Consider the following 15,142-nt stretch of genomic DNA (forward strand, 5'->3'; position numbering starts at 1 on the left):
ATTCATCAAGTTAACGGGCTTGTGTGATTGTTGACAGAGAGTGTCAAGTCAAGATGGGTAACGTGCAGGAGAGATTTTGCTTTAAGTAGTTCTACTTGTAAAATAATGGAGTTTAGTGATACAGCAATCGAGAAACTATAGTGAAAAGCAGACCTGGACAAGTTTTTCATAAATTTTAGCTAGTTTTGACCTGTTTTCGCTTAGCTAGCATTCCGTCTTATGGTCATAGATTGTGTACAGTCTATGGGTACAGTTTATATAAACGTCTCTTTCAAAACTGAGCACGAAACAGTAACTTTAGTAACAAACGAAACTTTGACAGTCGGATTTATAACACAGTCATTTTATATAGTAAACTATTGCAACAAATAAGTTGAACATCGATACACTCGTACTGAGCATGCGCGGGACGGTGCTTTTAACAGTTTTAGCTAGAAATATATTCAAGAGTTTTGATATCAGACGTTGAGAGTCAACTAGGTTAAACGTCTAAAAGAAACAAAAGGAAAACAGACACTGGTGACAAACTGCTCAATAAAAAGAGCCGTGTAGAGCGGGTAACGGTTTAATGCCAACACAGGAGTGTGTGGGGGTGAGTCCTCTCGCTCCGGCTGGTCGTATCACCACTCTCTGGCTCTCCGCCGTTTCTAAACTCTGCTGAGCATCGTTGCGCGTCAAAACATTGCGTCTCTGCAGGACTTGCCAGGGCCAGAGAGGAGAGGAGAGGAAATTCGCCTGGGGAGGAATGCGAAAGAGGGTTTAAGGATTGGCACTGCCACGAGGAAAACGAGGAGGTGCGACGTTTTCTAGGCTACGTGGAGATCCGTTTTTTCTTCCTTTCAAAGGTAAAAGAAAAGAGATTTTCCTCTGCGTAATGTTGCACTCTGCTGCATTTGTTCTGCACTGTTTTCATATCGCTGTGTGAGGCTTCATCAAGCATCGATGTAGACGATACTTTAGAATCGTGGCAACTTTTAGCTGAGACTGCAAGTACACATGCTGGATGATTGCTGTATAAAAGGTAACTTTATGATTTTAAGGTGCGTTAGATGACAGTGATGCAACGATATATTTTATATCTTCACTGGTATTTGTGATGCTGAAGTCCTCTCCTGCAGTGGAGCTACAGTTCGTGGTGGTTATTATTAGGACACATGCTGTTTGTGGTGGCAGCCCTGCGCCATCCTCCCTGTGCGTCATCGGTGATCAATGCGGGTTATCGTGTGAAAAGATCACGTGATCACACACACCTGTCAAAGCCATTGCGGGTGTTAAAGCATTTCGAAAGACTGCGTGTGTGTGCGCATGTGTGTTGTGCGTTTTCAGCGTTGCTGAGCCGAGGCATCCCCGCCATCTGTGCTCCGTGTGGTGGCTGAAGTTCTGCCCCAGATAAAGTGCGCCACTGCCTGTGACCTCTTTCATACAAATACTCACACACTCACTGGAAACCTTAAGCCTGCCGCGTTTTTGTGTTTTCACTGATGGGCTGCCCTCAGGTGATGGGACACACTGCTGTCACTCCACCAGCCTGTAGCTACGAGGCTGTGACAGGCAAAACATGCAGGTGGATAATGCTGCATTTTACCCCCCACCCCAACAATAATCAGCCAAATAAAGTCCACGTGAGTGCACAGACAGCTGAGAAACCAAGTCACAACCTTTCCGCTCTTTGCGATCTATTTTCATTGCAGAATGTGCACGCAGATAGTTATTGATCATGTGGAGTTGGGGGGGGGGGGTCAATACCCAGGGATCGAAAATGGGGGTCAGAGAGTTACAGGCCTTGAAAGGTGATCCTTCACAGACGGGACTTGTATTCATGAACAAAAGTTGTGCACAGTGTGGTGCACTTACAGTTCCACAGAGATATTTTCACAGTTTATAGCCACACACTAAAATGCTTTAAAAATGATGTGTACAGCTGAGTAAGGAGAACGGCACATCTTTTATAGTGTCAGAAACAGCTGGAAACAAACCCTACAAAGCTGTTTTGCTCTTCTGGAAGAGAGCAAAACAAAAGGAGACAGAAGAAGAAGAAGAAGTGCAGGCAGCAGTAACCAGACACACACACCCGAGAAGCAGCAGCATCACTTCATCAGTGAGATTTGATATGAGGGGGGAGTTTTTTCCTCCTCGAGTCAGTGATGTCATGCTGCTGTATGCTGTCAGCCTCCTTGCAACACTGAATGAGATGAAAGTACACAAAGTACAGAAGCCGTGTCGGTGCAGCTCGTGGGCAGCGTAGGACGTACAACTCATCCAGCGCTGCGGGGACACACACAACTTCTTCTAATTTTCTCCCTCTCTGTCCGTTTAACTCCCTCCCTGTCCCCGTCTGACTCTCATTTTTCACCTCGCATCTCTTCTTCCCCTCTGTCTTTCTCCTGCTCTCGATCATTGTCAGGAGCAGCATCAGCAGCGGCAGCATCAGTGTGTTACATAACAAAGGTTTTTTTGTCGGGATACAAGGGCCCTTTTGGTTGGTGAGACTCGTGGCACGTAGCCTTTTGTGATGACACCCAGAAGTGACCAGAATGGACAGCTCAGTGACCTCAAACGACCCGCTGCAGGAGCCATGAATAGACAGAGTGACAGCAGGAAAAATAAATATACAACCAGGTAGATGAAGAGACCGAGGCGGAGATGGAAGATGGACAAACACTCTGAGGTTATGCAGGCAGTCTTGGTTCCTGTCTTGTCAGCTTTGAGATCATTTTGTGTGGTTGGAGCCTCCCTGGATCTCTGTGATCAGCTCGTGTAGTCATCTGATCATTGATGCAATTTGGGGTTTTTTTGTCAAAGAGGGTTTTATTTTATTTAGTGCAAAGCAGACAGAGTCTTTGCGTCAGCGTTTTTGAAGTGTGTCACCATCCTTCACACAAACAATGTTTCTTTGGAAAAGGATTTTCAAGCATGTCCACCCACCAAAATGAGTGATGTCCTGTTCTTGGAAACCAGTGAAAACTGAAAATGTCAAACAGCGTCATACTAGAGCCTCGAACAGGACCGGAAAGTTTAATGTGTTCAATGTGGTCCTGATGCTTGGTAAATACTTAATGTGTTTGGTGTACTTCTCTTCTTTACATTTACTTACTTCCTCTTTAAGGTTTTTCCTCATCATAATTGAGTCATTTGGAAATGTGTACTGCCCAGACGATGTATCAGTAGCTTGATATAATCAGCTTATAGTAGCTTGTCATAGATATATTGGCATATATGTTGTCTGATACGAATTTGTCTCCACACACTTGGTCCAGCTCTGTCTCCAGCCTTTACAAAACTCTCAGCATTATCTGCAGCACATGCAGCAGAGTACACAGCTGAGCAGACGGTGGTGTGGAGTCAAGTGGTGTCTTCCCAGTAGCCTGCTAACTAGTTTGAACATTATTTTAATTTCAAAATGTACACATAAATCTACCAATGTATCAATATCAGAATTTTTTACTTTCTAAAAATCAGTACCTGCGTCAGCCCAAAAAATCCAGCATCAGTCAGGTTTTAGTTTATCGTTCACTCACCTTCTTATACAGTGACGTGTCAATGCCAATAAAGTGGATTTTATGCTTGATAAATCAAAGCCATGACATCTCATAGTTTCATTATCAATTCACCTGCCAATTATTTTTTCAATTATTTTTTCTGTAAAATGCGTTTCGGGGTAATTCCTGTCATAAGTTCTCAGAGCCCAGTTTGAGTCTTAAATACCCGGAGTTGTTGGACCATCAGAGCATAATCCAAAGATCTCCGTTAACAGAGAAAACTTAGCAGAGTATATTTGTTGTTGATAATTTTCACTTGACCGATCAGTCAAGCAGGCGTTGCAGCTCTGCAGACAACTTCCTCTTTAACCCACACTGACTGCACCACACTGCATCTTTAATCATGAGTAAGATGGATTATCTGAACACTCTAACATGTGCTAAGGCTGTAGTGAAGCGATTCTCCTTCACAGAGTGACGGAAGATAATACTCGGAGAGAACGCCCCATGAATGACCCGGGAGAAGATGTGTAGCATGTGCGGCACTATAATCCTGCACTGCTGTTGAATATCAGCCCACAAAGGCACATCAGTGTCACGATGCAGGTCAACATGCTGACAGTGAACTGTAACAGCGTCCCACACAGTTTTACCCTGCGGCTCCTGGTTTGATGTGTCTGGATTCAGCTGTGATTTACAGCTTCTTGTACATCTATTTTCTGTTTACGTTTTCATACATTTATATGGCACTGACTTGTAGCAAACGCTGCTGTGGAGGCTTAAAAGAAGAAGCTTAAATTTAATGGAATTAAATTTGAAGCTTAAGGTTGAAGCTCCTAGATTATGTAACCTGTCTTAGATTAGATATTTAGCTGTAATCATGCACATTTTCTTGATAAATAGTTTGGCCTGTAACATTTTCTCAATGCCTGAGGTGACTTCTTCAATTATCTTGTCTAAAAGACAAGTATATTCAATTTACTATTATACAGTACTTTAAAAAGCTGCAAATATTCATGTTTCAAAATGTTTCATTGTGTCTAATTAGATGGATGAATTGTCCACGTGTCAGTGTGTCCATTCGGTATGGAAGGACTCAATACTTTGTGCTGGATGCTCCGTAAACTTTGTCCTGAAATGACTGAGAGGATGAAACACGCTCTGGGTTAAGCATCAGTCCATGTGTGTGTGTGTCAGAGGTCAGCTCTGACAACTGTACTGAGTGTGTCTTTGTGCCCCGATCCCACGCCGCTGGCAGCGAGTCAGAGGAGAGGAAACAAGGGCACCTCTCACTGCCTTATTTATTTATATCCCCGGGTCCTTCCCATCAGCCCCTGAGCCTTTATCAGCCTCCGTCCGACACTAAAAACAATCATATTGCAGAGCAGTAAAGTGAAGAGGCCCCTCTGTGTCTCACCTCTCTTTTGTTTGTCCTGAACTCACAGAGGCCTCCTGCTCCCAATCAGCATTTTATTAGTTTTTCCAGATGGTTTAGTAAAGACAGACAGATAGAAGACGAGACGACATATTGTGAAGGAGACAAGCTCATAAAAACCAAGTTAGTCGAGTTATAAAACAATGTTACAGTCAGAGAGTTGACTATAAAATGGTTGGTTTTATTTAGTTAGAAAGGTCTTGTGTTTTAAATTTAACAAAGACTAGTGGTTCACACAGGAAGACAGACAACAGAAGATGCATATACAGTTATTATTGAGGTTCCACAGCTGCTTTATGAAAACTAGCACAGGGGAGTAAAACAAGATTACATTTGTGATTGATAGGTTCTTCTTAGCTTGCAGAGCCACAGTGCCGAAATCACAATTAAAGTTGCATTAAGCAATAAAACCCACAAACATTATTACTGCACCAGAGAGAACGGGCCTCGGAGCATTTAGTTTCTCCTGTGTACAGTTAGACAAAATATACTCCTCTGCTCCTGGTCCCCGGCCCTCGGGACGGGTTCCCAGGCCAGCTCACTAATCTTCTCAGTCACCAGGGCACACCAGCAGAAGTATTTTAAGGACTCGATCCATTTGGATATCACAGAGCGAGCATAGCACGATCCTCACAGTTGTGCTGGCCTAAGCAGATTATCTCTGCAGCCTTAAACACAGAGAGTGAGCGAGCACTGCTGCCTGTGTGGACTGAAAAAAGCATTCAGCTGGAGTCAGGCCAGCGTGGTTTGACTGCAGGTTAATGCTGACAAGAAGTAGTGAAACGACAGCTGTTTTTATCAATGATTTTCCGCCAGCACGTAATAAATATATTGATAAAATGTTTGGTCTATAAAATTTCAGAAAACAGTCACAAAGACTCTCATAGACCAACATAATATCTGACCACAAGTCCAAAAAGAGAAAAGACGGAAAACTGGATGCTTTATGAGGCTGTGTTTGTAGCAGTGCTGAATGCTAACATGCTGATGTTTGTCAGATCTGATGTTTATGAGGCTAGAGCAGTTTAGCATATTAGCAATGCTGTATTATTAGTAGAACTGCAACTAGAGATTCTCATTCAACTGTTGATCACTTTCTTGATTAATCGATTCGTTATTTCGTCTATAAAACGTTAGAGTCTTCAAAGGTCTTGTTTTGTCAACAACTCAAAGATATTCAGTTTCCTTTCATAGAGGATTACCAGTCAACCAGGCAATTTCGTGTTTTCCACAATAACTCACACTTGTATTCATGTGCAAACATAATTGCACAAGGGTTTTCTAATCATCAATTAGCCTTTCAACACCATTAGCTAACACAATGTAGCATTAGAACACAGGAGTGATGGTTGCTGGAAATGTTCCTCTGTACCCCTATGGAGATATTCCATTAAAAATCAGCTGTTTCCAGCTAGAATAGTCATTTACCACATTAACAATGTGGTAAACAGCATCCAACCAGTCTGCCGAAGCCTCCCTTCACTGTTAGTTTGGGTGAGACGTGATGACGCCCATCCCAAGTCCTGATCAACATCCAGCCCTCCTGGATCAGTGAGCAACGGACTTTCACAATAATAACAGTTGAAAAAAAAAAAAAGCACCATTAATATATAACAGTAATATATAAATCAGAATATGTAGACTTTTCTCTTTCTATAAAATGTCCTGAGACTGATTAATCAACTGCCAGAATAGTTTGGGATTAATTTTAATAGTTGATCACTATTATCTAAATTGTTCCAGCTCTATTTATGTAACACATACACTGGACAAATCACATTTTTGGCTTAAAATTGGCCCAATCAGAACAGTCAAGGATTCAGTGGGTCAGTTGGGTTCATCCTCTGGGTACATGAATGTCAGGCTAAAATTTCAGGGTAACTTAGTTTTTTTTTTAAAAACTGGTATTAGGGAAAAAACTGTGATCAAAACAATTACATCATAATTTTCACAAACTGTTCTCTTAACCAGCTAGGACTCTTTTTTTTTCTTGTAGGTGTTTCTTCCCTGTGCAGTGGAAGCCTGTACCGTCTTTGAATCTTATCTCCGAAAGTACTTTCTTCAGCTTTTTTGGCTTGAAACTGAATCGTGGGATTTTATGATTCACCTGGGACATACATCCTCATTAATAATGCATCGTGTCTCATCACTTCACAGCTTTTTGAGGTTTTATGAGTTGCACAGATGCATGCCGGCTGGAGGATCCTCTCAGCCCACAGAGCAGACTGTAATCCCATCAGCAATTATGCACCTGTGGCTCCGATGGCGACAACACTTTAAAGGAAGCAGCTGCTACACAACCACTTAGCTCTTATCTGCTCTTTTGTCCTCCCCATGCTCAGGTGTTCGCCTCCCGACCCACCGCCCACCACGGCCCTCACCTGTGTGTTGCGGTGCTTCCCCTGTGAGCCGACCTGGGCTGGCAGTCCCTTCTTGCACCGCCCGCCAACTCCGCCCATGGTCAGGATGACGCGCTCCAAGACTTTCCAGGCGTACCTGCCGAGCTGCCACCGAACCTACAGCTGCATCCACTGCCGAGCTCACCTGGCCAACCACGACGAGCTCATCTCCAAGGTAACCAGCAGCAACATTAGCACTACAAGGACTCGACTCATCTTGCCAACAGCGGTTGCCCCTGGAAACCACTAGGCCAGTGCTTGCAATCAGGCAGCTAATTATTACAGACTGATAAAGAGGGTGGGGGCAAAGGGTTTTACTTCACTATTTGGGTCATCCCATAATATTTTGCTCAGTTGTCATCTCATTTAACTTATAACATAGTTAGAAATACCAGCAATTAGCTAGATTAACACCAGTTAAACAGGACAAACACTGAAGATTAGAACAGAGGTAGAACAGACGAGGAATTACAAGAGTAAACAACAGCCTGAACACCTGTATGTGTCTGTCAGTTGCCGCCACATTATTGCCTGTGCATGGATTATGTTATAAGCTGGTTAGTGAATTGGATTATGAATGCACCATCACTTTTTCCATGTGCGATTATGAAAACGCTCTCACCTGTTTACAAAGGCGTTATGCTGGTTGTAACACAGCAGCACTGAATAAAGCTGTTTAATGTGTCTCTTAAGTGGGAGCTTTGGTGCAAATAAAGGCCTGCAAGACAATAATTGCATTGCTACTGATAAAGGTGCTTGTGTACTTAGTCAACCATGATATTATCAGCAGACATTTGTTGACAGGTTTTAAAATAGGTACTTCTATTACAGTAAAAGTCCTGTCAAAACCTAACATGTGGCTGTTTTTAAAAGGAAACCAAACCAGTGCTCGTCTTTGAATGAAGCAATATGACAGTACAACAGCATGCTTATATAATTTTATGGCATCATTACACTGTATGAATGGGTGCTTTCCTGTGCCAGCTTTCTCATTTTTGTCTAATCTTGTCTCGGCAGTCGTTCCAGGGCAGCCAGGGCAGAGCCTATCTGTTCAACTCTGTGTAAGTATCACTGTAAAAAAGCCCAAACTCTCTTGTTGCATTTCAACCCACGTGTCCTGCATGCTGGAGTTAGACAGGAGACAAGTGATCCACGATGTTCAGGTTAATAATACATGCAGTTCCACACAGTACATGTGCTGTTTTTGAAGCCTCGGTGTAGCTCTGTCATTGCCAGCTGAATTGAGTGTGAAAATTAGATTGTTTGAATATTTGCCGTGCAGCCTGGTGCCCTATCAGCATTTCCCGTGTGAGTGGGTGTGAGGCGGCACACAATATACAGTACAACTTTCCCTTTGCCAGATTTTTTTATGGAACTTTTCTCTCCCTGTCTCTGCCTCCTTCCTCTTTCCTCTCAGGGTGAACGTTGGGTGTGGCCCTGCAGAGGAGAGAGTTCTGCTGACAGGCCTGCATGCTGTGGCAGACATCTACTGTGAGAACTGCAAGACGACCCTGGGCTGGAAATACGTAAGTGTCCTTGGCTGGTTTGATGCACAGTGCCACAAACTGCATCCAAGTTTAGAATGAGGAGGCTGTTTTTATAAGATACCCTAATTTCATTTAAACCCTAATTATGTTTAGACTCCTCTCACAGTCACTGCAGCTGTAGGCTACATAATTATTAGACAAACTTGTCAGAACAGATGCAAACTGGAGTCTGAACTTATCTTTTGTGATATGAAACCATCTGGTTCAGCAGTAGGGTTTCCATTAGTTGTGGCACTCGGGCCTAAATATTTACATATATATATATATATATATATATATATATATATATATCACTATTATCTAAATTGTTCCAGCTCTATTTATGTAACACATACACTGGACAAATCACATTTTTGGCTTAAAATTGGCCCAATCAGAACAGTCAAGGATTCAGTGGGTCAGTTGGGTTCATCCTCTGGGTACATGAATGTCAGGCTAAAATTTCAGGGTAACTTAGTTTTTTTTTTAAAACTGGTATTAGGGAAAAAACTGTGATCAAAACAATTACATCATAATTTTCACAAACTGTTCTCTTAACCAGCTAGGACTCTTTTTTTTTCTTGTAGGTGTTTCTTCCCTGTGCAGTGGAAGCCTGTACCGTCTTTGAATCTTATCTCCGAAAGTACTTTCTTCAGCTTTTTTGGCTTGAAACTGAATCGTGGGATTTTATGATTCACCTGGGACATACATCCTCATTAATAATGCATCGTGTCTCATCACTTCACAGCTTTTTGAGGTTTTATGAGTTGCACAGATGCATGCCGGCTGGAGGATCCTCTCAGCCCACAGAGCAGACTGTAATCCCATCAGCAATTATGCACCTGTGGCTCCGATGGCGACAACACTTTAAAGGAAGCAGCTGCTACACAACCACTTAGCTCTTATCTGCTCTTTTGTCCTCCCCATGCTCAGGTGTTCGCCTCCCGACCCACCGCCCACCACGGCCCTCACCTGTGTGTTGCGGTGCTTCCCCTGTGAGCCGACCTGGGCTGGCAGTCCCTTCTTGCACCGCCCGCCAACTCCGCCCATGGTCAGGATGACGCGCTCCAAGACTTTCCAGGCGTACCTGCCGAGCTGCCACCGAACCTACAGCTGCATCCACTGCCGAGCTCACCTGGCCAACCACGACGAGCTCATCTCCAAGGTAACCAGCAGCAACATTAGCACTACAAGGACTCGACTCATCTTGCCAACAGCGGTTGCCCCTGGAAACCACTAGGCCAGTGCTTGCAATCAGGCAGCTAATTATTACAGACTGATAAAGAGGGTGGGGGCAAAGGGTTTTACTTCACTATTTGGGTCATCCCATAATATTTTGCTCAGTTGTCATCTCATTTAACTTATAACATAGTTAGAAATACCAGCAATTAGCTAGATTAACACCAGTTAAACAGGACAAACACTGAAGATGAGAACAGAGGTAGAACAGACGAGGAATTACAAGAGTAAACAACAGCCTGAACACCTGTATGTGTCTGTCAGTTGCCGCCACATTATTGCCTGTGCATGGATTATGTTATAAGCTGGTTAGTGAATTGGATTATGAATGCACCATCACTTTTTCCATGTGCGATTATGAAAACGCTCTCACCTGTTTACAAAGGCGTTATGCTGGTTGTAACACAGCAGCACTGAATAAAGCTGTTTAATGTGTCTCTTAAGTGGGAGCTTTGGTGCAAATAAAGGCCTGCAAGACAATAATTGCATTGCTACTGATAAAGGTGCTTGTGTACTTAGTCAACCATGATATTATCAGCAGACATTTGTTGACAGGTTTTAAAATAGGTACTTCTATTACAGTAAAAGTCCTGTCAAAACCTAACATGTGGCTGTTTTTAAAAGGAAACCAAACCAGTGCTCGTCTTTGAATGAAGCAATATGACAGTACAACAGCATGCTTATATAATTTTATGGCATCATTACACTGTATGAATGGGTGCTTTCCTGTGCCAGCTTTCTCATTTTTGTCTAATCTTGTCTCGGCAGTCGTTCCAGGGCAGCCAGGGCAGAGCCTATCTGTTCAACTCTGTGTAAGTATCACTGTAAAAAAGCCCAAACTCTCTTGTTGCATTTCAACCCACGTGTCCTGCATGCTGGAGTTAGACAGGAGACAAGTGATCCACGATGTTCAGGTTAATAATACATGCAGTTCCACACAGTACATGTGCTGTTTTTGAAGCCTCGGTGTAGCTCTGTCATTACCAGCTGAATTGAGTGTGAAAATTAGATTGTTTGAATATTTGCCGTGCAGCCTGGTGCCCTATCAGCATTTCCCGTGTGAGTGGGTGTGAGGCGGCACACAATATACAGTACAACTTTCCCTTTGCCAGATTTTTTTATGGAACTTTTCTCTCCCTGTCTCTGCCTCCTTCCTCTTTCCTCTCAGGGTGAACGTTGGGTGTGGCCCTGCAGAGGAGAGAGTTCTGCTGACAGGCCTGCATGCTGTGGCAGACATCTACTGTGAGAACTGCAAGACGACCCTGGGCTGGAAATACGTAAGTGTCCTTGGCTGGTTTGATGCACAGTGCCACAAACTGCATCCAAGTTTAGAATGAGGAGGCTGTTTTTATAAGATACCCTAATTTCATTTAAACCCTAATTATGTTTAGACTCCTCTCACAGTCACTGCAGCTGTAGGCTACATAATTATTAGACAAACTTGTCAGAACAGATGCAAACTGGAGTCTGAACTTATCTTTTGTGATATGAAACCATCTGGTTCAGCAGTAGGGTTTCCATTAGTTGTGGCACTCGGGCCTAAATATTTACATATATATATATATATATATATATATATATATATATATATATATATTGCAATCTTGAGGTGTTCACACTAGTTGTCTGTTTATCCTTTAGTTTAAATAGCTGATTTTATCATGCTGCTATCATAATACTTATACATTCATAAACTAACACGGTACTTAGTCTGTTTCTGAGGTAAATGATATTAACACCCTCACTGTGTGGTTTTGTCTAACATTAGGAGATGTAAACAGTCAAAGCCTCTGTAAAGCTTCTACATGGGGTGTCAAAATACACGTGCAATATGTATTTAGTGCAGTTGGTATTTTAGGTCCCATGTCAGGGTGAACCAAACAGGATCCACACATGGTAGCTGTCTTCATATATCAACAGAGCTGAGCATGTACAGCTGTCACTGGTGAACCCTGTTAGCATGGAAGTGAGAGTTTACACTATAGGGCATGTGACTGTACCCGAGAAGGGTTAAACTTGCACACATGTGCACACACAATATCCTTGTTGTTTGACTTCTCAGAGGGCTCCATTGACCAGAACCCCTCACAGCTATGTGTCTGACCTTAAACCTCTTTCTATAGCCTGTCAGCCTAAAAATACCTATTTTCTTTACACCGCCTGGTAAACACCCGGTAAACCAGCTTCAAAAGCAGCCAGTTTTCTTGGTAGTTTCTATTCCTGTCAGGACCTCACAAGGCAGGGAAAACAGAGGTCACATGCGTGCACGAGCACACAGGCACTAGAAAGGGCTTAATGGAGGGCAGCCGTTAATATCAGTTTGCAGCAGTGGAGATTTTCTGCAGTCGTCAAAGTTCTATTGAGAGGCTTGACCTACTGCACTTCTACACCGAGAAATCTGATAACCTGCAGCTCTGAACTGAAATAACCAAAGACAGAACAGGGCACAGATGCTCTCCAGTGAAGGAACATTTGTATCGGGCTACTCTGTAACACCATTCTCAGCAAGTGAGCAAGAAAACAAAGTTGTTACTGGAATGGGACAGTAAGCAGAAGTTGTCATTTTGTGTGATTTTTCACCGTAGTGATTAAAAACTCATTCCTGTTTAGTGTTAAATACCAAATAGGGAAAAAAAGTAAGAATTTAAAAGATACATCAAGCACTAGCATATCTTCAGTGATGCACACAAACATGACAAAATTTCTTGTTTTCTGGTCAATTATTATACAAAAGTATCTGCTTTCTGCATGAATTTATCATGGAAACATCTTTATTTATGCAAGGAAACACCAACACAAAATTCAGGCACCAAGTGGCAATTCACAATATAATAGAATATAACACTATAAGGCTCTCAAGCATTCTGTTCTGCTTTCAAATATTTATATTATCTCAACACACCATATTTGCTCTTTGGGCCTGTAACCTCTTAAAATATGCATTTGGCACTTTGTCACATCAATTATAAATATAATTGTAATATTACACCACTGATGGAGGCATTGTTGAATGTAATAGTAAATGTATTGCAGTTCTTCAAAAGTCCTCTGCTGCTTTTTGTTTGTGTTCTTTAAGGGGGGCATTTTGCATTTTCTAGATAACTGTGCTCATGCCCACAATTGCAATAGTAATCAGCCAATTTTAAGGAAGTTAGTGTTTATTCTATCATAACACCACTTTTGTGTAGCATGTTAGCATGCTAGCATTCACTGATTAGCACTAAACACAAAGTACAGTTGACACGGATGAGAGTATGATTAGTTTTTCAGGTATTAAAACATAAAGTGTTTGTCATTAGAGAAACGTACTGACACACTTTGCCTTGATGGCCGTTAACTAGCTTCAACTTTAGTTTACATTACATGTTACTGGATTCGCTTTGATTGACTATCTCAGTAAGCTGCTCTAATGACTATTGCAGACGTGGGTGTAGGTTTCATTAGCATGAAACGCTTCATTTCCTACATTCTGGTGAATTTCAGTGCCCCATTTTCTGCCTTTTCTGCATCAATTTGTGATGGAAATGCGTTTATTTACGTAAAGAAGAGCACAGAATGACAATTCAGAATATAATGGAGTATATGTGTACATGGACCTAATTGCATTTTCTAAAATAGATGTGTGTAGGAGCTCTCAATTCATATAGAGAGAGTGAATAAGGCCCCAGTGCTGAGGAAAAATAAAACCTTGTCTGAGGCAGTATTGCTTCTATTAGTGACGCTGCAGCAGTTGTTCACAAGCAGAAGTCCTCTGCATCTTCCATGTTTTTGCTGGAGGGAGACAAATGCACATATTCTGTATATTGACGGGGACGTATCCTCCATGTCCCCCATTGAAATCAACGCTATGATTGCAAGATTTCCCAATGACTAACAATCTGGAGCAAGAAAACAGCCAATATACTGTAATAGCAGGTGAAGGAGGAACTCATAAAGTGTAAAGAAAAACAGTTATACATATATGTATTTTATTTAACTGAACAACACCGTGTTGAGCTACGAGGCTTCTGTGTAGCTCAGACTTTGGCTCAGCTTTTTTTCTAAATCCCATTCATTTTGGATTACACACCTCAAAGCAGAAATGCATGTTGCAGCCTGCAGAATTAGAGCTGTTTAGGCTGCTGCGAGGCTCAAACCTGTGGCCTTTCGGGTTTTGGCAGATATCTTAGTGGCCACAGACACATTCCTGTCAGGGTAAGGTATGACGATTCAGTCCGGTCAGTTTTGGTTCTGCAGGCTCCTTTGCAGTGTTTAGTGACTGATGGTTATATAACCAGCTTCCATAGAGCCAGGAGCAGAGACAGGCCAGGATTGAGTCAAGGATTTTTACAGCTCAAAGGACTGTCCTATGCAGAGGTTTGTTTGTTTTTGTTTGTGCTACTTGTGTTTTATTTTTCTGCCCATCATTTGTATTAAATGCCGCTTCTCTCTCTCCCTCCAGGAACATGCTTTTGAGAGCAGTCAGAAGTATAAAGAGGGCAAGTTCATCATCGAGCTGGCCCACATGATCAAGGACAACGGCTGGGACTGAGGGGCGAGCAGCCGGGAGACAACCACAGCGGAGGAGGGAAAAGGGAGGGACTGGGTGGAGGGATGGGAGGGCGGGAGGGGGGAGTTGTGTGTGGTGGGTGAGTGTGTGACTTTGGTTTGGCTGATTTACCATTAACCTCTGTAACTTACTGCCCATCCCTCCCTACTACACCTCTTGATGTACACACAGAAACACACACACCCACATCAAGGTCCCAGACATCCCAGTTTGACAGAGAGGCAGACCAGGCAGGCTTGTACGCAGCTAGCAGGACTAGGTGACTGGCCGGCAGCAGTAGAGGGTGTCTTGTTTTTGTGCTGTTTTTTTTAAAACTTAAAACATGATTCGATTGCTCTCAAATAGGTGGCATCACTCCCGCTTGGAGACATCCTCATTGGGTGAGGTATTCAACCTCGTCTAAACCAGTTGTTAACGGGTTATTCAGTGGAAATTTGTCCAAAAGGTGACCACGTGGCCCGGCCAGGCAGGGTTTATTGGCCTTGGTTGGAGAGCTGACGGGCATTCACTCTGCC

At 42.7% G+C, this 15,142-nt stretch overlaps 2 protein-coding genes across 3 annotated transcripts; both read left to right on the plus strand.

The window, feature by feature from the left end:
* The first annotated feature begins 631 nt into the window (after window positions 1-631).
* On the plus strand, window positions 632-9,071 carry LOC129349240 (protein yippee-like 2). 2 transcript variants are annotated; one of them, XM_055011911.1, is made up of 4 exons: window positions 632-845; window positions 7,257-7,488; window positions 8,331-8,374; window positions 8,731-9,051. In XM_055011911.1, the coding sequence occupies exons 2-4, from the start codon at window positions 7,372-7,374 to the stop codon at window positions 8,897-8,899; spliced, it is 330 nt and encodes a 109-aa protein (XP_054867886.1). In that variant the 5' UTR covers window positions 632-845; window positions 7,257-7,371; the 3' UTR covers window positions 8,900-9,051. The 2 variants fall into 2 exon arrangements, with proteins under 2 accessions (XP_054867886.1, XP_054867887.1); XM_055011912.1 differs by lacking the exon at window positions 632-845 and having other exon boundaries at window positions 7,260-7,488; window positions 8,731-9,071.
* Window positions 9,072-9,732: 661 nt separating this feature from the next.
* ypel2b (yippee-like 2b) lies at window positions 9,733-14,656 on the plus strand. The gene is made up of 4 exons (XM_023294512.3): window positions 9,733-10,004; window positions 10,847-10,890; window positions 11,247-11,355; window positions 14,520-14,656. Exons 1-4 carry the CDS (start codon window positions 9,765-9,767, stop codon window positions 14,607-14,609), a joined length of 483 nt encoding a protein of 160 aa, XP_023150280.2. The 5' UTR covers window positions 9,733-9,764; the 3' UTR covers window positions 14,610-14,656.
* The last annotated feature ends 486 nt before the right edge of the window (window positions 14,657-15,142 follow it).

This window comes from Amphiprion ocellaris, chromosome 7, assembly GCF_022539595.1.
Source record: "Amphiprion ocellaris isolate individual 3 ecotype Okinawa chromosome 7, ASM2253959v1, whole genome shotgun sequence".
NCBI lineage: Eukaryota > Metazoa > Chordata > Actinopteri > Pomacentridae > Amphiprion > Amphiprion ocellaris.